Source organism: Dermacentor andersoni, chromosome 1 (genome assembly GCF_023375885.2).
Source record: "Dermacentor andersoni chromosome 1, qqDerAnde1_hic_scaffold, whole genome shotgun sequence".
NCBI lineage: Eukaryota > Metazoa > Arthropoda > Arachnida > Ixodida > Ixodidae > Dermacentor > Dermacentor andersoni.
This window is the reverse complement of record NC_092814.1, coordinates 409,918,745-409,942,729: the sequence shown is the minus strand read 5'-3', so window position 1 is coordinate 409,942,729 and position 23,985 is coordinate 409,918,745. Positions and strand designations below refer to the sequence as shown.

General features: G+C 48.5%; 1 protein-coding gene across 7 annotated transcripts in view; it reads left to right on the top strand.

Moving 5' to 3' along the window:
* Positions 1 to 23,985, top strand: part of Rel (nuclear factor NF-kappa-B family member relish) — a 417,698-nt gene that overhangs the window by 288,495 nt on the left and 105,218 nt on the right. For 5 of the 7 annotated variants that reach the window (XM_050168416.2, XM_055064990.1, XM_050168414.3 and 2 more), the window contains one exon: positions 4,058 to 4,177. The exons of the other annotated variants lie outside the window; for them this stretch is intronic. In XM_050168416.2, coding sequence (XP_050024373.1) covers positions 4,058 to 4,177 — 120 coding nt within the window. The remainder of the gene's footprint in view (positions 1 to 4,057; positions 4,178 to 23,985) is intronic. 7 annotated transcript variants of the gene reach the window in all.

Here is a 23,985-nt window from a genome sequence, read left to right as displayed (position 1 = left end):
AGGGATTTCTCTGTGAAGTCATTAAATCTTGTGACGTGCACTCCATGTGCGTAGGCTTCTGTGGAAAAGTCAGGTTGAGGGAAGGGCAGAGCCAATGATACCGCACATTATAATTCTCAGCTCCACCAAAAGAAATTGTTTGCTTATTTGTGCTTACAATGGGAACAAAAATAAAAGTGGGTTGATTTCTGGACTTGCACAGAACATCAGTAATGTGTATCTGTTATAAGAGAGGGAAAACATTACAAAGGTGTCTTTTTTTTTTGCTTTTTCTTACCTGTAAAAGTACACTACTTGAGTGTTAATTATAGTCAAGCAGAAGTTTAGTGATGTAGTCTATTTTATGAAGAATAATAACTGAAGAGAGTTTTAGAATGACTGGAGGGACGGCATGAAAACGGTGGCATGAACTTCTCACTTCAGCATGCCATTGGCCAGTGCTGTGGGGTGCACCTGAATTCATGGAGCTGCACTCGTGCATGCAGTCTCTGTCTGCTTCAACACTTTGTATGCGTGCAGTTTAAAAAGAAAAGTTCATTACTGTTCAAGACACTGCACCATTATACGGTGTGTGTCAGTGAACATTATCAAAAAAAATCCCAAGGGTGGCCGTACATTCCTGGAAACTGAGTGCAACCAGTGCACACTAATGAGATAAATAAGGGAAGCAATTAATGTACAGTAAATTTGGCATACATGGTGCAGTTGTGGGATTGCATCCACTCGCAGTTCAAGGGGCCCTGAACCACCCCTCGGGCTTGGTGAGAAAACAGTCCGCGGACTGCGTACGCTGCTGTGAACATCTCAGCCAAATTTTCCAGTCATGCATGGTGCATGGATCTCGCAAGTAGAGCACAAAGCCACCTTTTTCTCAAACACTCTCTTTTCAACAGAAGCCTGCTCCTCACTCTTTTCTGGACGCTTTATTTCATAGGGTGACAGATTTCAATGTGCGGCTGCTGTTGGCCAATAGCTGACATCAATCAAGAAGGATGCTTGGATCAATGCGCTTCCTCCTAGTGTTACTGTGTGTATTTATTGACTCAGTTTAATAAACAGGCTGAATTAAGCAAAAATCTGCTTTTGAATTTTGATAATAATTTTGCAATTCCAGAAACAACTGACTATCATCTGCTCGTGCTTGGCCGCAGCTGCCTGCATAGGAATCAAACTTTGGCCACCCTGCTTATTGGTGCCGTAGCCACCGGGTCTCGCTGATTTCGCCTAGCTTTTAACACTCCACTAGCTTCGAACCACGCGAAACATAAGGTCAGACCACACGCATGCTTGCCAGCGCGCGCTCTCTCCTGGTTAGATGCGTTGCCAGACTTTGTAATGCTCAGGCTATTGATAGTGCTTCAAAATGCGCAAGTTGTGTGTGTGTCAGTCAAGCTGGTGCAAGACAAAGCCAGTCCACATAGCACAGCCAGGAAGGAGCACGCACTGTGCACCAAGCAGCCGCTGCAGTTGCACCTCGCTGCACTGTAGCGTAAATACGCCGCAAGGTGATGCAATGCATCCACTGGCTGAGTGCACACCGGCTCGCCGAGGACAACCGCGTTTGGCATGTTTGGCTACGCTTGGCACATCGTCGGATATAGTGGCGTTTACATGAACATCCAAAATCAAATTTGAACTGCGTGCCACGTTCAGTAGGCAAACACTGGGCACGGGCTGGTGGGCGAGTTGGTTATGCATGATCACAGAGAAGGCGCCACATAAAACAACAGTCGAAGGAAGGAGACACGAGACAACCACGTCTCGTGTCTCCTTCCTTCGTCTGTTGTTTTATTTGGCGCCTTCTCTGTAATCAGTAGGCAAAGCATTGTGAGCACACCCTGCTCCGACGTAGCCACTGCAAATCATTGAAGAAGGACCGGAAGCACCACAAACAGTGTGTTTGATTGCCAATAACTCTGCTTCTGCTGAAAGCATTCAAGAACTTTTTGCGGCAATGTATTTCTGAAATATAGTCCAATTGAACTTGAAATGCCTTTCTCAACTTCGATAAAAGAGGGATTCAGGGCCCCTTTAAAGGTTTGCTAATTTAGATTCTGAGACTAGCAGCAGCTCTTAGATAGCCATCTCTGAAATATGTGACAAAATACAGTGCTAAGAATGTAGTGATCCTAGGGGCTCATTTTTTTTAGTCACAACCATAGCAAGTAGTAACCGACAGAGAAGCCATAGAAAACACAGGAGAAGTTAGTTGTTATGTTTAATTTAAATGTAGGAATAATGAAATGAAGGGAAATGAAAGTGGACACAGAGATAGCTTGCTGCATGGGCGGACCACATCCTCTGCATTGCGCACATGACGCTTCACCAGTTGAGCTACCGTGGCAGCCATGGGTGTTTACGTATGCGTACAGCATTATTTCTGGGGCTGTTGGCTAGCACCAGCATGGCATCGCATGTACATGAGCTAAGGAGCAGGCAATTGGCATCAGGGCTGCCACATTTGAGGCCTTCACTATGCAATAAGCAAGAAGAACAAGGGGATTTGAGGGGCTCAGTCTTATGGTCAAGAATTTTACAATCTTGGGATCTGTTCTGCACCCTTTTATTGTTTAGATATTGTCGAGCAAGAATGCCCTGGATGGTTGCAATTCAGCTGTGGTGAGCACGTGCCGCCACTTTCGGGGTGTTTTCGGGCAGGTACTCTCACACAGCAGTTCAGCGCAGTTTTTGGTAGTACGTATACTTGGCAGTTCAAATTTGGTACTCACAATTTATTTCGAAGCTTGTACAAGTAAAGTGCAAAAACCATACTTGTGCCCATTTAAGATATAAAATAGTAACAATCAGGCAAAGAATGATGCAAAAATATGGTTTCTTCCAGTCATGGCTATGTCAGACAGTGTGAATATGCATCCTTACTTTCTTGCATTTGGTAAATACCTAACGTAACAATTAAGTATATTCTTTATACAATGCCAAATGTGTAGCCCTTCGTGTAGTAAAGAACTTGTGAAGTTTACCACAGTCATGACATTGCTACTTGGGAATACTCGTCACTACATTAAGATGTTCACTGAGTTGCTTATGTGCCTTGATGGCATAATCTCGATGTCATCATTACTGCATTGCCTGCCACTACAGCAACTTTAAATTGACAGAGAGTGTGAGCGAGGGTCATGACATGTCACCATAGCTAGAAATACTGTACTGTTTGCCTAGTGAACGAGATAACAGTCATATAAATACATCATCAAAAGACGGTGTTACGTAAAAGAAAGTAGTTGCCAAAAAAACCAAGAGATGATCTTTCACTTAATGTTTAGTTCATTCATATGAATTGAGTACTTGAAAAATAGGAACTGAAAATTCTCAATCTGTAATGTAATCTACCAGTCTAGTCCTATTTATTTTTTTTTCCCAGTGTAAGATTTACTGTGGTATGCCAGGTGCAGACATTTGTGTGATGGCTGCTTACAGCATCATGCCATGTAGCTACAATGCAGCAGCCAGTCAAGAGGTTGAGTGCCAGGTGCATTCCCTTGGAGCATGTTTATGAGCTGTGCCATGCTGCAAGTTGGTTTATGTTGAGAGAGAGAGTTGAAATACCAACCTTCCTTATTGCGTACTGCCTTAATTTTTTTTTTCACTCATTTTTTTTTTCTTCAAAATGCTGCCGTGGTGCTTAAGGTAGCCCTCTCGTGCTTCCTATGTTTTGTGGCTTTCTTTCAAATGGGAAGCAATAAATAATAAAACAGAAGGCAGCATATCGTGTAAAGAATTGAATTTGACATTTTCACCCACTATTCAAAGCATTCTGGTAAGTATTCGAGCCAGAAACCTAAAATGACCAAGTCTGAGCCTGCCAAGTGCAGCACAGGATGTCATTTACTTGCCCGGGTCCACCATCATTGGTATTCGTTGGTAGCACCAGGGCTCAGTAGATTTCTGTAACAGTTGCATGTCCCTGGTGTTCATTGTCATGTGTGTCTATCGACTTGCACTTGGTACTTCTGTAGCCAGGACTAGTTCATTGAGCCATTTTGCCTTGTGCAGCAGCACTGCACCTAACTGAGAATCTGCTCCCTCATGTGCACAGGGGAGAACCTGGGGCTGCCAGAGAGTGAGGAAGCCTGGGAATTCGTGGTTAAAGACATGTACGAAAGTTTGAATCCTGACACAATAGAGCAACTGCTCCAGGAATTTGATTTCAGCCAAGGTAAATGAACCTGTTCCCGTCTTTTTGTATGTAGTGTAAGAAGAAAGTGTAAGTTAACTGGCTGGTTTGGTTAGACCTGGCCAACGAGTTTTATACTTCACCATTATCAATAGCCGAAACGACTGTTGCAGGGTGACAGTAATTGACAGCACTCATGGAGCAGCACATTTTACCACTAACGCATCAAAGCAAAACGCTTATATTGCAAACTGAAACATCAGAATTATGTGTAGTCACTCGGCTACAAACCTAAGATACAAACCTTATCTGAATTCACTTGCACCAGGAAGTAAGCGGGGTTTCAGGGGAGGTTGATGCCAAGCGTGCTGCCCACTAAGCTTTGGCAATTGATGCATTGACACATTCACAACTGAGTGCTACAGCATGCAAACAGACAATTCCTTACAGAGGACTTTTTGTCTAAATGAAGCTCCATCATTAGTAATTTTCACCATTAATGACACCCTACAGTAATGACACCTCAGAGTTGACTAAAAATTTATATATAGCAGATGTTAGCTGTGATAGGGCAACTGCAATGTTGTGTGAACTCACTCGCAGTTGTGCTATTTCTCACAATTTGTCGCTCCCTCACCCTCCTCTTCAAAGCAAAGAAACCTTCATAATGCCTACTGCTATACTGGCGACAGTTACTGTTGTATAGAGTCAAACACCTTTACAACAAAGTTCTCGGGACATCAAAAATCCTTCATTACACAGGTCACGTTGTTGTAAACATTGTTCACTGTACCACTCACGATAGAGCAGGCTAAGTACGTACTGTTGCGACTCAGGGTAGTGTTTAGGCCAGGAATCATCCAGGCACAGCAATGAGTACGTTTGGGAGTAGGAGTGAAAGAAAAGGGTTTATTTTACATTATTTACACTGGCTGCAGATATGGAGGCCCACTCCATGTGGGAGCACTTTAAATGTCTGAGCTCACTACATATCTGTGCACACATCAGGACACCTCAGAACACACCCACTGCACTAAAGGTATCCGCTTTTGAAGCAGTCGTCTTTCCTAGGTGGCTAGAATAGGGAATCTGAATGTGTCTCGGCCAGTCATAATCGTCGAATTGTTTGCAAAATCCTTCTCATGACATCACATTGTTCCGCCAGACTCTGCCTCTAATATTGCAAGATCGCCCCCGCATATGAGGTAACCGCGTGGCAATTTGGGAAACCCAAGTCGACGCAGTTCCCATGAAAGTGCTTGGCATTGGCCCCTTGCATCATTTAGTGGGCTCTCGGTGACAATCAGGTTGTTGGGGTCAGAGACTGGTCGTCGCGGTAATTACCGCATCCACAGAGGGCAGTGGTTGTTGTCGTCTTGAAGTTAGCTCATTTTGTTTGCATGTGATAGTTTATGTCAGGCCCCATCGCGATCTGGGCCGGTGCTAATGAAGGGTCTGCTTTGTGGGAAGCACCTAAGGAATGTTCGTTGCCATTTTGAGACACAACAGTATATTAAATAAAAGAAAACCTTTACCCAGCATGAATTCAAGAGAGTTAGTGAAATAGGTCGCTAATTTTTTGTGCACAATTAATTTGACAGAATGTGCAAGCGCAGCCAACCTATTTGCATCGAGGTTCACAGCATGTTCAGTGGCAAAAGACAGGAGCTACACAGGTAATGCTGCGAATGATTCGATAATGTTATTGACTGCTGTTCCATCAAAATTTATGGTTCATTTACAAGATTATCACTGTTGCCTTTGTAAACGTTCACATCCTTTCCAGCCTAGATGACTTTGAGATGTTGTCGGTCATCAGTTATGATGTCATCATCAAATGATGTCATATGACATCATCATGACGTCATCATCAAATGCGATGTATTCGCCAGCCATCACACCCACCGGTACTTTACAACAAGCAGTGTATGAGTCGAGCAATTCCTGAAGCAGGGCAGCAAGACCTCTGACATCAGCTTGTCAAGTGCATAGCTAGTGCTGCTGTTAGCAGTGGCACATAGCATGTCTCGATGACTAACGCAGAGAGCAGTGGTGGAACTGCTACGTGACGTTCATTGTAAAGCAACAAATCATCCACCGGGAACACCGAATCCTTTCGTTGTACAGCAAATTCATTGTAGTTGTCTTCATTGTAGAGCCATTCACAATGCATATGAAACATAGGAATTCAGCCTGGACATGGTCAGTCTTTCATTATACAGGTCATTTTGCTGTAGAGGCATTCGTTGTAAAGGCGTTCAACTTTAAACTGCTTCACATAGCTTGTACAAAGTGTTTATTTGTATGTTGTAGGCTGCTGAAACCAACGCCACGTTCTGTAGGTTCACGTTACGCAGGAGTATAATCAGAACGACTGACACCTGAGCAAGTTGGTATGAATCCATGGTGAAAAAAGAAAATCCAGCAGGACCCATCTCATGGTGAAGGTTAATGTGACTTGCGTTAAAGCAATGTAGTGACACACTGTATTGCCACCACAGACACACAAAGTGGCAGTCTCGCTGCCATACAATAGCACAGCATATCTTGTGGTAGTGGCTGCACCCCATTTGAAACTCCATCGTGTTCCCACTATCCTGGCTGCAGCACTGTTGCAGTGGCTCTCAGTCAAGCGGCCGTGCTCAAAGCGGAGGTGTCCATTGTGCTATCACTTTAGTGCATTTAGGGCAACACACACCTTGGCACTTCCATTCTGGGGTTTGGCCAAGAACGGGCACATCACATTCATGGTGTTGAAGTCGGGCACATACCCAGTTGCCCAAATTGTCTACTAGGTCCAACAGCAGCCAGCATCAAGCTGTCTATACGGCCACCTCCTATGTTGTCGGCTTCGCAAGACACCAGCACATACCAGGTGGCCCTAGCTATACACAACTTGGATCATTGGGTGAAAGAGGTTAGGTACAAACGGAAAACCCGGAAAGTGGGTCAGGTTCGCAAGAAATGCTAATATTGTCATTACATTGCGAAAATTAGGACGCAGATGCAAGAAGAGACTGAACAACACAAACGCTGACAATCAACTGGTTTATTGAAGAAATGCAAAGACATAGAAAATGTTCAAGGGACAAGTGGCCATGCACCAGTGACAGTTAAACAAAAAATGTCCCCCATGTTGCCTGCCAAACATCATCATCATCAGCCTGGTTATGCCCACTGCAGGGCAAAGGCCTCTCCCATACTTCTCCAACAACCCCGGTCTTGTCTGCCGAACAAACTATTGCCAAACTCTATTGCAAAACACTGTCAAGAATCAGTTGACAATTAGCGCTTGTGTTATTCAATCATCTCTTGTGTCTGTCTCCCAATTTTCAAGCTGCTTTTTACACCATGAATATATATGTTATGTAATGGATCCACTCAAATTATGAGTTGAATCAGCTCTTATTTATTATCATCTGCTTATTCTCTTATCAACCAAAATCAATTACAAAAATTTTTAAATATTGAACTACCTAAAATATTACAGAGCATGCTTGAAAATGTTTAATGCGTTTATTAGAAACAAGTTAACTCTTGCATACCTTTTTTTTTCTTCATGTATAGACGTAGGACAGGCCCCCAAAAAAGTACCCTAGAGATGAATCTTTAATGGTTCTGGTCCTGCAATGTACCACTGTCAACCATATGCCCAATAAATGGAGCTCACAAGCTTGTCACAAAACAAGAACAACTGGCTGCTATCACCACTGTTTATCAATACAACCTACTCTATTTATTCCAATCTAGGCCTATAGTTTTTTTCAAATAACCATATTTCAAACTCTAGGGTCGGCTTAGATTCGAGGATATTAAAAAATTTGCCAGTTTTTCATTGAAACTGCTAAATATGGTGCATAGCTAGCGCCATCTAGAAAAGTCAGTATCGCAGCCACTACTAGCCATGCCAGTAGCCAACCGTACACAAGCGAGGTCACCATTTTGACCTGTGTCGTGTCGGCTGTATCGGTATGCGGCGTGGTGTTATCGCGATGGCACCAAGCAGGAGATGCCGCTACAGCGCCGCTTTCAAGCGAAAAGTTATGATAGCCGCAGAGGCATCGTCGAACCTGGTTGGGACTTCGGGTGGGACTTCGGCGTCGACGCGAAAAACATCCGTCGTTGGAGGGGACAACGACAGCAGCTTTTTGCGTGCACCGCAACGAGGATGGCATTTAGCAGACCAAAGAAAGGCCATCACCATGAAGTGGAGACAGTTTTGGCTGACTTTGTTCGGACGTAGAGAGCAGCTGCCCTTCCAGTGACAACAGAAGTGCTCCAAGCGAAAGCTAGGGAACTTTCGAGGGAGCAAGGCCAACACCAAAGGATTTCAAAGTCAGCCGGGGCTGGCTTCAGAAATTCATGAAGCGCTTCGGCTTCAGCCTCCGACGCCGCACTTCAATCACCCAGAAGCTACTAAGCGATTTCGAAGAAAAGCTGATAGCTTTTCAGCGCTGCGTGCTGCGTAATCGGCAACGCCGACCAGACAGCTGTGTATTTTGATATGCCAATGGCATACACCGTACCTGAAAAGGGTGCCAAGGAGGTGAAGGTGCGCTCTGTGGGCTACGAGAAGCAGCGCGCAACTGTGATGCTGTGCTGCACAGCTGATGGACATAAACTCCCTCCTTATATGATATTTAAAAGGAAGACACTGCCTGCTCGAGAAACTGTCCCAAGAAATGTCATTGTGCGGGGAAATGAGAACGGGTGGATGACGGGTGCGATGGTGGAAGAGTAAAACTCTTGCTTGGGCTAGTTGGTTCATGCTTGAATTAGTAAAGGCAAGGCACGGAAGACCTGGACAAAAGATGAAACACAAACGACAGGACCGGCGCCAAACTAAGTTTATTTCCGCAACAAGCCTGTAGGTTAATCAAGCCGAATCACACACGAAACTTTAGAAGTAAAATACAGCAATCTATCGACCACTCAGGAATCATATCTGGCACAAAATATCAAATGAGCAAACAAGAACCACACATGGAGCAGCACTGGAAGCAATTCATTGAGCATAGTTTTTTCCAAGCCAACGGGGAGACAAAACAGGACATAAAAAGTACCGTCTACGCTTCACTATCAAACTATCCATAACATAACACACTTCAAACGCCTAAGGCCCAGTCAGTGATAAAACCTGCACGACTATGGGAATAATGACCAACGAATAACACGGAAAAAACACGAATAAAGGCGTCTAAGTACAGCGTCTGTGTCAAAACTAAAATCTCTAATAGTCACTCACCTAAAAAATTGATAAAATGTGTGACTGCGCGAGAAACGAACCACGTGACAAACAATGAAATAGACAGAACAGTTGAACGATAAAGGGTCTAAAGAACAGTGTCTGCGTAAAAAAAAAAGAGAAGAGAAAAAAATGCAACAAAAGCTTAAGAGCCACTAGAAAATCGTCAACAAAATAAAAATTATTTAAATAAAAGGAAGACAGACAGAAAAAAACCAAATGAAATCACTCTAACATGAGGCCTAAATGAAACCTTCTAAAAAAGTAGGTGCCGGTTCTGTCGTTTGTGTTTCATCTTGAGTCCTGGTCTTCTGCGCCTTGCCTTTACTAATGGTGGAAGAGTGGGTTAAGATTGTGTGGCGACAGCGTCCAGGAGCCTTTTTGACAAAGAACTCGCTCCTTGTCGTCTACTTACCGTGGGCACTTGACCGACAACGTGAAGGCTGCGCTCGCCCAAGCGAACACGGACCTCGCTGTCATACCGGCTGGCATGACGGGCCAGTTGCAGCCACTTGATGTCTGCATCAAACCTTTCAAGGATCGTCTGCGGAAATATTACACGGACTGGTTGACTGATGAAGACCGCATGCTAATTAATGGCAACGGGCCTCACCAAACGTGCATTGCTGTCGCAGCTGGCGGGCTGGGTAGCTGCAGCGTGGGATGACATCCCAGGTACTTTGATCGTGCGCGCCTTTAAAAAGTGCAGCATATCTAATGAGCTTGACGGTACCGAAGATAGTGCACTGTTTGAAGGTGACAGTGACAAGGAACACAGCGACGACGACGAGCTCTGCACGTTCAGATTCACTAAATGCTGTTTGTATTTTGTGAACGCTGTCCTCTCTTTTTTTGTTCGGCCTACATTCGAGGTAATATATATATTGTAGTGGGTAACATGCATGTGGCGCTGTGTGGACTGCCACCGCTGCGGCACGAGACCCGAGCTCGGGATGCTGATGCGAACAGCTAGGACTCACGATCAAGAGCCACTTGCGATCCCGCGTACGAGCTGCAATAAACCCCCTTTCATTTGGTGGAGCTGTGGGGTAAACCTCGGAAACTGGTACTCCGAAGCCGGACGCTACCGACTGCTGCGACCATGCCTGACGAAACCACCCAGGAAGATGCACCACAGCCTCTGGCGGTCATCGTTTCCGGTGTGTTGCGCCAGCGTGATCCTGCCATCATTAGCGGCACCGATGATCATGACGTGGAGGATTGGTTGTCACCTTACGAACGGGTGAGCCAGCATAACAAGTGGGACGACGTCACCAAGTTCCACAACGTGCTGTTTTGAACAGGACAAGATAAAACACATTATGAAAGGCATTGATGAGGACGCCTTTCAGATGTTGTTAGCGAAGGATCCGCGTACCGTGGCTGAAGTTATCAATTCGTGCCAAAGTTTTGACGAGCTACGGAAACAATGCATCTTAGCTCGGCGCCCACCGCCTACGGAAGATTCGTTAGCCGCATTCATTATTAATTAACCGGCGTCGCGAACCCCTGGTTCCGAAACCACGAACACGATTTCGCAACATGGAGCACATTCAAAATAAGTTTCGCAGAAGTGTTCGGGCGCCCCGCTGTGCGCAAGCTTCGCGCAGAACAACGCTTACGGGGGCGTGCGCAACATCACGGTGAAACTTTCACAAGTTACATCGAAGATGTCATTGACCTGCGTAAGCGCGTGAATCCGTCAATGTCAGAACAGGACAAGATAAAACACATTATGAAAGGCATTGATGAGGACGCCTTTCAGATGTTGTTAGCGAAGGATCCGCGTACCGTGGCCGAAGTTATCAATTTGTGCCAAAGTTTTGACGAGCTACGGAAACAACGCATCTTAGCTCGGCGCCCACCGCCTACGGAAGATTCGTTAGCCGCATTAATTATTGGCGACAACCACACAACTTTGCTGATGCAAATAAAAGAATTTGTGCGCGAGGAGGTCGCATGACAGCTCTCGATTTTGCCGATCACGGGGAAGCCTTCTCAATGTTTGGCTCCAGCGCTCCGACAGATAATTCAAGAGCAAGTGACCGAAGCTCTTCCGCCTCCGTGTCAGCCGGCTCCCGTGGCCGCGCCTTTGACGTATGCTACAGGGGTTCTCTCCTCCGCCTTCAGCACCTCGCCCACCGGTGTTCTCTCCTCCGCCTTCGCCTCGCCAGCCGGCGGATCCCTTTTTCAGTGCACAGCAGCAGGGTCCAAATCCTTGGCACACTGCTGACAAGCGCCCAATATGCTATGCCTGCGGTACCCCGGGTCATGTAGTGCACTTCTTCCACCGGCGCTTGCCGGCCTTCGTGGGCACCCCGCGACGACCCAGCTCCGACTTCCGACCTTTCCGTATGCCTTCACGACCACCACCAAAAGTCTACGCTGCTAATGACATACCGGCACCACAGTCACAGCTCTACGGCACTCGTCGCTCGCCTTCCCCTCGTCGGCGCTCACTCTCACCCATGCGTCGTAGACTCAGTGCCAGTACTACTGAGGCGGAAAACTGATTTCCGCAGTTCCTGAGGCACGAACTGCGTCATCGTCGGAACATCAAAGTCCTTGTTTTTCCCCTGCTAACGTTATTGAAGTGTCCGTTGATGGCATCAAATCCCTTGCGCTCGTCGATACAGGTGCTGCTGTATCCGTGATTAGTGAGAAGCTTTGTCATGCATTGCGGAAAGTGACCATGAAGCCTTCGGTTCCATTGCTTAGAACAGCCAGTGCGCAACAAGTACAGCCAGTCGCTATGTGTACTGCCAGGGTGCTGATTCGAGACATATTGTATTCGATTGATTTCTTTGTGTTAACTTGTTGCTCCCACGATGTCATTCTCGGTTGGGATTTTCTGTCGCGCCATCATGCCGTCGTTGACTGTGCACGTGCTGAGGTTCAGTTCTCCGTTCTGTGCGATTTGCCATCTCACGACTTTCAAGTTCAGGATCTTAGCAGGATCTGTGTAGCTTCAGATACTGACCTTCCTCCTCACAGTGCTGCATTTGTCCCTCTTTCATGCGCATCACTTGCCGAAGCGACGGTCATGTTTACACCCGCTGCCGTCTTCATTCGCCGCCAGCCTATATTGTTGCTTTTCGCCCTCCTCACGGTTCACCATGGTGCTGCAGAAATACTGATTTCAAACCCAAATTCGTACACTTTGGCTTTGCACTGTGGCGAGACTATTGGTACCGTCGAGTCTGTGGACGCTGACGCTATTGGGAATTTCCCTATGGCCGACGACGTAGATACTGCCAACGTAACAGCACTGACACCCCATGTGCCATCTAACAGAGTACCACAGGATGTTTTTTGTCGCTCCATTGCCGATGACCTCGAGCCGACACAACGTGAGCGACTAATTACTCTTTTAAATGATTTTCACGCCTCTTTTGACTGGAACCAAGCATCATTAGGCCGCACAAGTACTGTCTCTCACCACATTGATACGGGACATCACGCACCATTACGCCAGCGTCCGTACCGCGTGTCATCCACCGAGCGTCGTGTCATCGCCGAGCAAGTTGAAGACATGCTTGAAATTAAGTGGTGTTATTAAGCCATCCTGCAGCCCTTGGTCGTCTCCTGTAGTACTCATTAAGAAAAAAGATGGCTCGATTCGTTTCTGTGTGGACTATCGTCGCCTCAACAAGATTACACGAAAAGATGTCTATCCTCTACTGCGCATAGATGATGCCCTGGATTGTCTTCATGGTGCCGAATTCTTTTCTTTGGACTTGCGATCGGGCTATTGGCAAGTGCCATTGGATCCATTGGATCCATTGGCAAGTGCCAGTGGATGAATCCGACCGCTCGAAGACAGCTTTCATTACGCCTGATGGCCTGTATGAGTTTACAGTAATGCCATTCGGCCTCTGCAGTGCACCCGCGACATTCGAAAGGATGATAGACAATATTCTACGAGGCCTCAAATGGAAGACGTGCTTGTGTTATTTAGACGACGTGGTAGTTTTCTCCCCTGATTTCACCACTCACCTCTCTGGTCTACGCGAAGTCCTTACTTGCCTTGCCACCGCCGGCCTTCAACTTAGCTTGAAAAAGTGCCGCTTCGGCGCCCGCCAGCTGACCATACTTGGCCATGTCATTTCCAAAGACGGCGTCCTTCCCGACCCTGAGAAACTTCGTGCTGTCGCAGAATTTCCGCGGCTGATTACACTGAAAGAGCTCCGAAGTTTTATTGGCCTTTGCTCTTATTTTCAACGCTTTGTGCGCAATTTTGCCTGCATCATCGCTGCCCTGACGAAGCTCCTGGCTGGCCCAGGTGACCTTCGCGATTGGACTCCGGCATGTGACCAAGCCTTCACCACTTTGCGTCGTCTGCTTACCTCACCGCCTGTTCTACGCCACTATGACCCGACTGCACCGACCGAAGTTCATACGGACGCCAGTGGCGTTGGTCTTGGAGCCGTCCTTGCGCAACGCAAGCCTGGCTTTCTGTAATATGTGGTTGCATATGCGAGTCGTGCCCTTACGAAGGCAGAAACCAATTATTCCATCACAGAAAAAGAATGTTTGGCTATAGTTTGGGCGTTAAACAAATTTCGCCCTTACTTGTATGGCCATCCGTTCGATGTTGTGACAGACCACCACGCGCTCTGCTGGCTTGCGTCACTGAAAGACCTGTCAGGCCGTCTTGGACGTTGGGCTCTTCGGCTCCAAGAATTTGACATTCGCGTCATCTATCAATCCGGGCGCCAACATTCTGATGCCAATGCACTCTCCCGATCGCCCATGCGATCCGACGAAACGCCACCCTCACCCATAGAGTGCCTGGTTGCTACACTTGCTGTTACTGACATGCCGTCTGAACAGAGGAAAGATCCGTGGATTGTGTCTCTCATTGACATTCTTCACAGTTCTTCGACGGCTACATGCCCTCGAGCCCTTCGTTGCCAAGCCACCCATTTCGTGCTACGGGACGCCATCTTGTACCGCCGAAACTATCAGCCGGACGGTCGCAAATGGCTGCTAGTCATCCCTCGCCTTTTGCGCTCCGACATATGCACGTATTTCCACGCCGACCCACAACAAGCTCATGCTGGCGTCCTGAAAACCTACGAGCGGCTCCGCCAGCGCTACTACTGGCGCGGCATGTATTCTTATGTCCGCAAATACATTCGGTCATGTGTAGCCTGTCAGCGACGCAAGACATCTCCTGATACGACAGGTCCTCTGCAACCTTTACCGTGTCCTGCACGTCCTTTTGATCTGATTGGCATTGACCTTTATGGGCCTCTTCCATCCACTGCTAAAGGAAATCGTTGGATAATTGTCGCAGTAGACCACCTCACAAGATATGCCGAAACTGCTGCACTTGCTTCGGCTGCTGCTCGCGACGTCGCCGCATTCATGTTACGGCATTTCATCTTACGGCATGGCGCACTGCAAGAACTGCTCAGCGACCGAGGCCGTGTCTTCTTGTCCGAAGTTATTAATGAGCTACGCGCCACTTGCCGCACTATTCACCGCACCACTACGGCGTATCACCCACAGACTAACGGTCTAACGGAACGGTTCAACCGCACTCTTGGTGACATGCTCACCATGTATGTTGCATCTGATCATTCCAGTTGGGACGATGTCCTCCCTTTTGTGACGTACGCGTATAATACCGCCGTTCAGGCTACCACAGGCTTCTCCCCATTTTTCCTTCTTTATGGACGTGAACCATCCACTACCCTCGACACCATGCTACCATATCATCTGGATGCCTCTGAATTCACCCCTCTTTCCGAAGTTGCTCGCCATGCTGAAGGGTGTCGCCAACTGGCTCGCTCGTTCACGTCGGATACCCAAGGAATCCACAAAGATCGCCACGACAACGGGCAGCCCACACAGTCCTTCACCGTGGACTCTCATGTCTGGCTTCAGCTGCCCTTCCAATCTCCAGGCCTTAGCCCAAAGCTTGCTCCGAAACATCAGGGTCCGTACCGGATCGTCGCGTGTACATCGCCGGTCAATTATGTGGTCGAACCGGTGACGCCATCTTCGGACAAACGCCGCCGTAGCCGTGAGACAGTTCTCGTCAGTCGCCTGAAGCCGTACCACGACCCCCTTATCCTGTCCTCACCTTAGGTCGCCAGGATGGCTCCTCTTCGCCGCGGGGGCAATTGTAGTGGGTAACATGCATGTGGCGCTGTGCGGACTGCCACCGCTGCAGCGCGAGACCTGAGCTCGGGCTGCTGATGCGAACAGCTAGGGCTCGCGATCAAGAGCCACTTGCGATCCCGCGTACGAGCTGCAATAAACCCCCTTTCAATATATATTTATGTTTGCTTTGGACTTTAGGGGGTCGGCTTAGAATCGGGGTCAGCCTAGATTCGAGTAAATACGGTATATTAGCATTGTTATTCTTAAGATAGAAATTAACACGGCAAGCTGGGCGAGTTGGTGACTGAACATGTTCTATGGGTGGGCGGCACAACCCGGACGAAGGATGAGAGGAAGTACACAATACGAGCGCAGACTAACTGGTTTATTATTTCAAGCAACGGACTATAATATACAGAAAATGTAAACACATGTAAAGTGACGTTTACAAGGGTGTTAGCCTATCTTGCCATTCACAAAATCACTTTCTTTATCCTGCAGAGTGATAGAAGTCTGGCTGACGCATGTGCCTGAGTTCACATGCACGAAGTAGGCCTCTACAATCTCGCGGTTAATTTTATTCATATTTTTATACAGTATTTCCGTTTGTTCGAACATGTGTTTGCATGAGCAAACTCTACAATGCGCGGCCAGATTAGAACCTGTTTCATTCCTGATCTCACCTTGGTGCTCCCTAAAACGGATGTTAAAGCAGCGTGCCGTCTGCCCAAAGTCAGATCGATGTTCCTTGGCAGGAACATCGAGTGCTTCAGGTTTGTTGACGACTACCTGGTAGTTATCTGCTCTCAAAACAGTTCCAAAGATATTTGAGTTATTTTCGCAGCCTTTGATAAAGAAGGAATGGGTCTCAAATTTACTCGTGAATTGCCCAGTAATAATGAAATTCAGTTTTTGGATTTGCAGTTAAGATTAACAGTGCAACATATTTGTTGGCAGTATAACCCCAGGACAAGCAAACCAATTCTAAACTACGCCTCGGCACACTCAAAACGAGTGAAAAGAGGAATTGCTGTGACGTGTTTGGGTTCCGCACTTAGAAAGTCATGCCACCACCTCAGCAATCTGAGCTTTTTGCAACAACTCAATCGTCTAGAGAAAGCCGGTTTGCCTAAATCTATTATTGTGTCAATATGTGAAGGGCTAGTGAAGAAAATAAAAAAAGGGGAAGCACCCCAAACACAGATAGAAAAAGTTAAAAAGTACGCAGTCATCCCGTATGTACACCTGATGGGGCATAGATTAAAAAAGACATGCATGAAATATGGTGTTCAAGTAGTCTTTTCAGCAAAGAACTCCTTAAACAAGATTTGCAATCTTGTCAATAGACCTAAACAGGCGTCCAAAGCTACATGCCGCGTCAAACACTCGGGGCAGCTTGTGGCATGCTCGATGGAAATGGTCTACGTTATTCCACTTTCATGCGGCAAAATGTACTTTGGGCAGACGGGACGCTGCCTTAACATCCGCCTTAGGGAGCACCAAGGTGCGATCAGGAATGAAACAGGTTCTAATCTGGCCGCGCATTGTCGAGTTTGCTCATGTAAACCCATGTTTGAACAAACGGAAATACTGTATAAAAATATAAATCAAATTAACCACGAGATTGTAGAGGCCTACTTCATGCATGTGAACTCAGGCGCATGCATCAGCCAGACTTCTATCACTCTGCAGGATAAAGAAACTGATTTTTTTAAGGGAAAAATAGGCTAACACCCTTGTAAACGTCACTTTACATGTGTTTACATTTTCTGTATATTATAGTCCGTTGTTTGAAATAATAAACCAGTTGTTAGTCTGCGCTCGTATTGTGTACTTCCTCTCATCCTTCGTCCGGGTTGCACTGCCCACCCAGAGGAACATGTTCTTAAGATAGCATTTATTGCTGCATGTGATAAATGGTGAGAGGCAGGTGACAAAAGGCAGTTAAAGACCTGGCACAGTCTGGTAGTCAAATGCCTAAGAGCCACCGGTTTTTGCTGAAAATAAGAAATAAAAAAGTCCTTTTATTTCACTATGGCTATGTTTCAATATGTCTCAGTCTCACAGTAACATCCAGTGTGTGTGTGTGTGCGGGGGGGGGGGGGGGGAAGGGAGGGGCTTTTATGGATAAAGCCTAATCTGAAACAACCAACAAATATTTACAAACAATGCCCTTGCACCATTAAAAGCTGTAAATGGAAGGGAATGGTTGCCATCCACCTTAGAATGGTATGAAGCTACAAAGGAAATCTGTCGAGGAATCTCAGAAAGTTTCTTACTACTCACAGGTGAATGACAATTCTCTTTTGTGAACCTTCCTCCACCTTGCGAATTTCCACAGAACTGATTTGTGACAAAAGCTGTCAGTCCTAATTCTGAATACACTCAGGATATTGTAGTCATGAATGCATGACTGCATCAGTGTTGCCTGCCGATAGTGGCCAGTATACAGCAGCTTGAATATCGAATGGGAACTTGTTACTGGAATATGATAGGCATAACATGAAAATTATAGCAAAATGACAATATTGATTAGAGAGCAAATGTAGGTAGCAGATATTCCAATTGAGATTAAGAGGGAGAAATAGAGTTGGCAGATCATTTAATGCGTATAGTAGCAGATAGCCAGCGGTGTATTAGAGTAACAGAATGGGTGCCAAAGAAAGGGAGACACTCGAAGGTGGCAGAAAATGAGAGAGGCGAGATTAAGAAATTTGTAGGCCTGGGATGAAGTCATCTGACACAAGACTGTGTAGCTGGAGATCGGTGGGAGAGACATTCATCCTGTTTAAGTAGACCTAAAATCTACTACTACTACTACTACTACTACTACTATTTCCAAAATGTTAATGTGGGAAGAGCACTTGACAAAATTTATTTTACACTTTCATGCTTTACTAGATAGCTACCAACTCCACGATCATGGTATGAGGCCTTGATACCTTGAACATGCAATAAATTATGAATTACACTTTTGTCAACGAAAAGCCTTATTTAGCGCACAATTCACATGGAAGGAAAGAAGGGGACAGGGCAGAGTGCTCTTACCTGTCGCCTTCCTTCCTTCCGTATGAATTATGTGCTAAGTAAGGCTTTTCCTCGATGAAGCAATGTTTCACCAACCAACCCACGCAGCTACTTCTATGAATTATACCATCCTTTTTAATGCAACCAATTCAAAATACATGCCAAATGTAGCACTGCATCTTGGTGTAGGGTGTGTCTAAGATTCATGTCACAAAATATCAGTGGGTAGTACGTAGCCGTGCAATATTACTGTCAATGCAGTGGTTCAAGCTGCATTATGATTGTTTTGCTGAAAGAATTAGATGACATGTTGAAGTGAAACATGCTATTGGGTTGCAAAACAAGACAATAGAGGAAAGAAGCTGAAAAGGGCACTGTGCCTTCTGAGAAAAGTAGCAGCAGAGGACCAAGTTCATTTGATTAAAGGTGGAGAAACGTAGAGTGAGAGAGAAAAGAATATCCAGAGTGGTGTGTGTCTAGCTTTTGGCAATATGATTTTTGTGTGGCTTGTGGCCACTGCACTACACTGATTGATGTGCGTATCAGATGTTTCCGATACCACGTGATCACTACCTCTGTTTTTTTTGTTTTTTGTTTTTTTAACATCTAAAGGAACCCCTGTTAACACATTCTGTTCCAAAAAGGGGTGCTCCATTTGGCACATGTTTTGAATTCTCACATTGGAGGAAAATATAATTCATGATTTGGTGTGCATTTGAGGAATTGATGCATTCTGCTGTGGTTCAAGATATCTAACAAAGCAAAAAGAAAGCAAGATACCAAATTTTTATGTCAGTACTCCCTTAAGGGGTCACTGGAAGGGCTGTCACCAAAACAAGAACACACTATGTGTCATTCTAGAAGAGTTTATTGAGGATACAAACAGGATGCTTCTCTTTTTACTTGCATTTGCTTTTGCCACATCTAAAGTCCTTGTTTACAAGCCAGCCACATCTGCCCCTGTCTCCCAATTCTGACGTCTGCTTTACCCTGTTCTCTGTGCTGCTTGTTATGATGCGACAGCGGCACACATGAGCCTTCAGACATCTGAAGCTTCTTTAGACAGTGTAACAAGCATGTGACGCCCCCTCGGGCACAATCTTCGTTGGCCCACCAGGCTCAGTGGCCCGCCAGGCTCGGTAGGTAACATTGGTCACTGCACCGCAATAAACACCGACGAGCACAGCTGCTCGGCGGTCAGTCCGTTCATCACCACCACACTGCGGAGCGTCTGTCAGACGGAGGGTGCCTCGAGCACTCCCGCGTTCACGAACCCAGGCGGATCGTGACACTGCCGACGAGTACCCACGGATCGTTCCATGCCACCGTGAGCGGCGAAACACCGCCCCCCGTTGCTGCTGCAGCCATGCCGCTGTACGGAAGGCTCGAGCCGTTCGAGGGAGATGGGTCTGCCTGGCCAATTTACGTGGAACAAATCCACGTGTTCTTCCGGGCAAACGATACACCCGAGGCCAAACAGCGGCACATTTTCCTGACTAGCTGCGGGACCCCCGTCTTCAGTCACCTGCTCGACCTTCTCAAGCCAGCCACGCCGCACGTTAAGACCCCGGGTGAGCTGCTCGCCTTACTGCGCTCGCATTTTAACCCGGCACCGTCCACACTAATGGAGCGTTTCCGCTTCAACAACCGGAGCCACCGGGAAGGAGAGACCCTCGGGCAGTTCGTTGCTGCGCTACGAGGGTTAGCGAGTGCCTGCGTTTTCGGGGACCAGCTGGACTCGCTGCTCCGGGATCGTTTCGTCTGCATCATCAACAACACCGCCATGCAGACGCGACTCCTGGAGCTTCCTGACCCCTCGCTGTACGACGCCGTGAAGGCAGCGCTGGCAATGGAAGCTGCTGCCAAGGACGCCGGCGAGATCGCCTGTGCGACTGCCTCACCGTCGGTGGAAGCGGCGGTCAACACGTTGATGACAAAGGGCTGTACCTGCGGTCGCTGTGGTGGTGCCCACTCCACCTCACAGTGCCAATTCTCTCAAGCACAATGCTTCACGTGCGAGAAAACTGGGCACCTGGCACGTGTATGCAGAAGCAGGAGGACGAGCAGCAGCAGCAGCCTGGTTCAAGCCCAGGTACCACACAAGCCCACTGCTAGGGTAGCCATCGCAAGGTACGCGGCGGGGGCATGCGGCAGCAGGGTCGAGTTATTCCGTGGGCAGGCTCCACGTCATGGCCGAGGACCCGCCAATTTTCGACATGTGGCGCACAGGCCTTGTACTGTCGTCTGTGCCGCCATATATGCTGATCGTCGAAATCTGCCGGCACCCCATTTCCGTGGAGCTGGACACGGGCCAGCGTGTCGGTAATGGCCGGGAAACTGTTCAAGCGTACCGTCCCCGGCGTGTCCGTCGAGGCTTTGGGCGTGATGCTGAGCAACTACTCCGGGCATCTCTCCCAGGTCCAGGGTCAGGCACAGGTCAGCGTTCGCATTGGCGACAGTGAGGCAACCCTTCCCCTTTACTTAACCAAGGGGTCGTCGCCGACGCTGGTGGGCCGAAACTGGATTCATGCACTGGGCGTTTGTCTGCCAGAGTACCAGGAAGCCAGCCTGCATGCGTTGAAAGATGTCCCCAGCCTCCCGACCAAGTTCAAGTCCCTGTTCCAGCTAGGGGTGGGCACATTTGCTGGCAAGTCGGCTGGCATCTATGTACCTGAGGGAGCCCAGCCATGTTTTTCAAGCCTCGCCCACTGCCGTTTGTTCTAAAGGACGGGGTCACCCAGGAGCTGCAACGGTTACAGCGAGAGAGCATCCTGGTGCCCGTCAAGACTTCTGAATGGGTTGCTCCCATCGTACCAGTCCTCAAGCGAGACGGCAGTGTCAGGATCTGCGGGGTTTTCAAGGTTACTATCAACCCCGTCACTACCGTCAAGAAGTACCTGCTGCGCTGAATTGAAGATCTCTGGTCAGCGTTATCCGGTGGACAGAAGTTTGCCAAGCCCGACCTCAGAGATGCTTACCAGCAGCTGGTGCTCCAGGATGCCTCCCAGAAGTATGTCACAATATCGACAACTTTGGGGCTCTTCCAGTACATGCGCTTACCGTTTGGCGTGGCCTCAGCCCCAGCCATATTTCAGAGGTTGATGGACCACCTCTTCAGGGGCATGAGGCTCGTGGTGGTGTACTTAGATGACATCCTGGTTACTGGCAGGGATGACGGAGACAACCTGCAAAACCTGTACAACGTCCTGGCACGACTGCAGGACGCCGGCCTCAAGCTCAAGCTAGAAAAGTGCATTTTCCTTGCCCCCAGTGTTGAGTGCTTGGGACGTCATTTCCCAGGCTGGTCTAGCCCCGGCTCCCCGCAAAGTTGATGCTGTGCTCAAGGCGCCTAAGCCCCAGAACAAGAAGCTTCAGAGCTACATCAGCCTCATCATCTTATACAGGAGTTTTCTGCCGAACCTGTCGGAGCATCTACAGCCACTCCATCTTCTGCTTCAAGATAGTCAACAATGGGTCTGGAAGAAGGAGCAGGACCAGGCTTTCCAGCTCAGCAAGGAGCTAATCACCAAGGCTCCAGTGCTAGTACACTTCAATCCTGCCAAGCCTGTCATTCTGACCGTAGATGCGTCGCCATATGGCTTGGGAGCCGTCCTGGCACAAGGATGGCCAGGAACACCCTGTGTCGTTTGCTTCTTTTCGGCTTCATGCTGCAGAGCAATGCTACAGCCAGCTGGACAAGGAAGGGTTGGCCCTCATGCTTGGTGTCGAACGCTTCCACCAGTATCTGTGGGGCCAGAAGTTCGAGGAGGTCACGGACAACAAGTCGCTGTTGGGGCTGCTGCGGCCTGACAAGGCAGTTCCTGTGCAGGCATCGCCTCGAGTGGTACGCTGGGCCTTGAGGCTGGCGGCTTAGTTACCAGCTCGTTTACCATCCGGAAAAGGACCTGGGACCTGCTGACGCCCTGAGCCGCCTGCCCCTGTGTGAGGTGCCTGATGCCGTTCCAGAACTTGAGCAAGTGTTCATGCTGGAGCACGCGTACCCGGAAGTACTCTCCAGACCTGCGGTATCGCAAGCGACCAGCCGGGACCCAGTCCTGTCTCAGGTGGTCAAGGCAGTGTCCTGTGGGGATGAATTCATTCAGCAGGCCTATAGCCACAAGGCCGCCGAGCTGAGCTTGCAGCAGGGCTGCCTACTGTGGGGTTCCAGGGTGGTGATTCCACAAAGTCACCGGTCCAGGGTCCTGCAGTTGCTGCATGTGGGTCATACTGGCGTGGAAAAGACCAAGATGGTGGCCCAGTCCCATTTTTGGTGGCCTGGCCTGGACCAGGACATCGCTCACATAGTGCAGAGCTGCCAAATCTGCCAGGACCATCAGCGGGCCTCGCGTCATGTGGAAATCACCCCCTGGCCGTTCCCACAGAGACCCTGGTCCCACCTGCATGTGGATTTTGGGGGGCCCTTCAAAGGCCATTACTTCCTGGTAGTGGTGGACACCTTTTCGAAGTGGGTGGAGGTTCTGCCTGTCGCCACACCATCAGCAGGCGCGACCATTGCAGCGCTACGACAGGTCTTCGCCGCCCAGGGGTTGCCGGACATCATCATGTCCGACAGTGGTCCTGCTTTCGCCAGCACAGAGTACCTGGCCTGGCTGATGAAGAATGGAATCCGCCGGATGATGGTTCCGCTGTACCACCCTGCCTCAAACGGTGCAGCCGAGCGGGTGGTGCAAACCATCAAGGACAAGCTCAAGAAGAGCCAGACTGGGCATTTCCGGATGCAGATTGCCCGGATACTGTTCCAGTACCGGACCACGCCCCACAATGTCACTGGCCGTGCCCCCTATGAGCTCCTGCTGGGTCGGATGGTCAAGATACCCTTGGACATCTTGCATCCGGACCTCTAATCCACAGTGCTCCTGAAGCAGCTGAAGCAGAAGCTGGCTGCCGACCGAGGGTGCCGTTCCGAGCCTTTGCCGGAGTCGGGAGCTCCAGTTTTCACCAGGAACTTTCGTCCTGGCCCACCCTGGTCTGCCGGACAGCTCATCTGGTCTGCCGCCTCATCGCTGCTCATCCGTATGCCAGATGGGGCCACGGGGCACAGACATGCCGACCATGTTAGGCCTCGCCTCGGGACCTGGCCAGCACCCTTGACTGCCACTTCAGAGTTCCAGCTCACAAGAGGACTAGCGGTAGCACCAGTCGCTTCCACCAGAGCACCACCCACCTCTGCGACGGCAAGTATTGCCAGTGGTGCGGTGCCCATTGGGCCGGTGTCAAGTCCGGCACCACTGACAAGGCCGACCACTGCGAACCCTCCGGATGGAGCAAGGCTATCTCAGGCAGTACCCGGCGTTGCCACACCCGGCCCATCAACACTGGCGCCCAGGCGGAGTACTCGACGGCGGAGGCCACCGGACCGTTACTCGCCTGGGTAGCAGGCACCGTCGACCCAGCTAGGGCAGAGGCAGAGCCTCATACTTTGAACTTGGACGTTTGTTGTCAACAA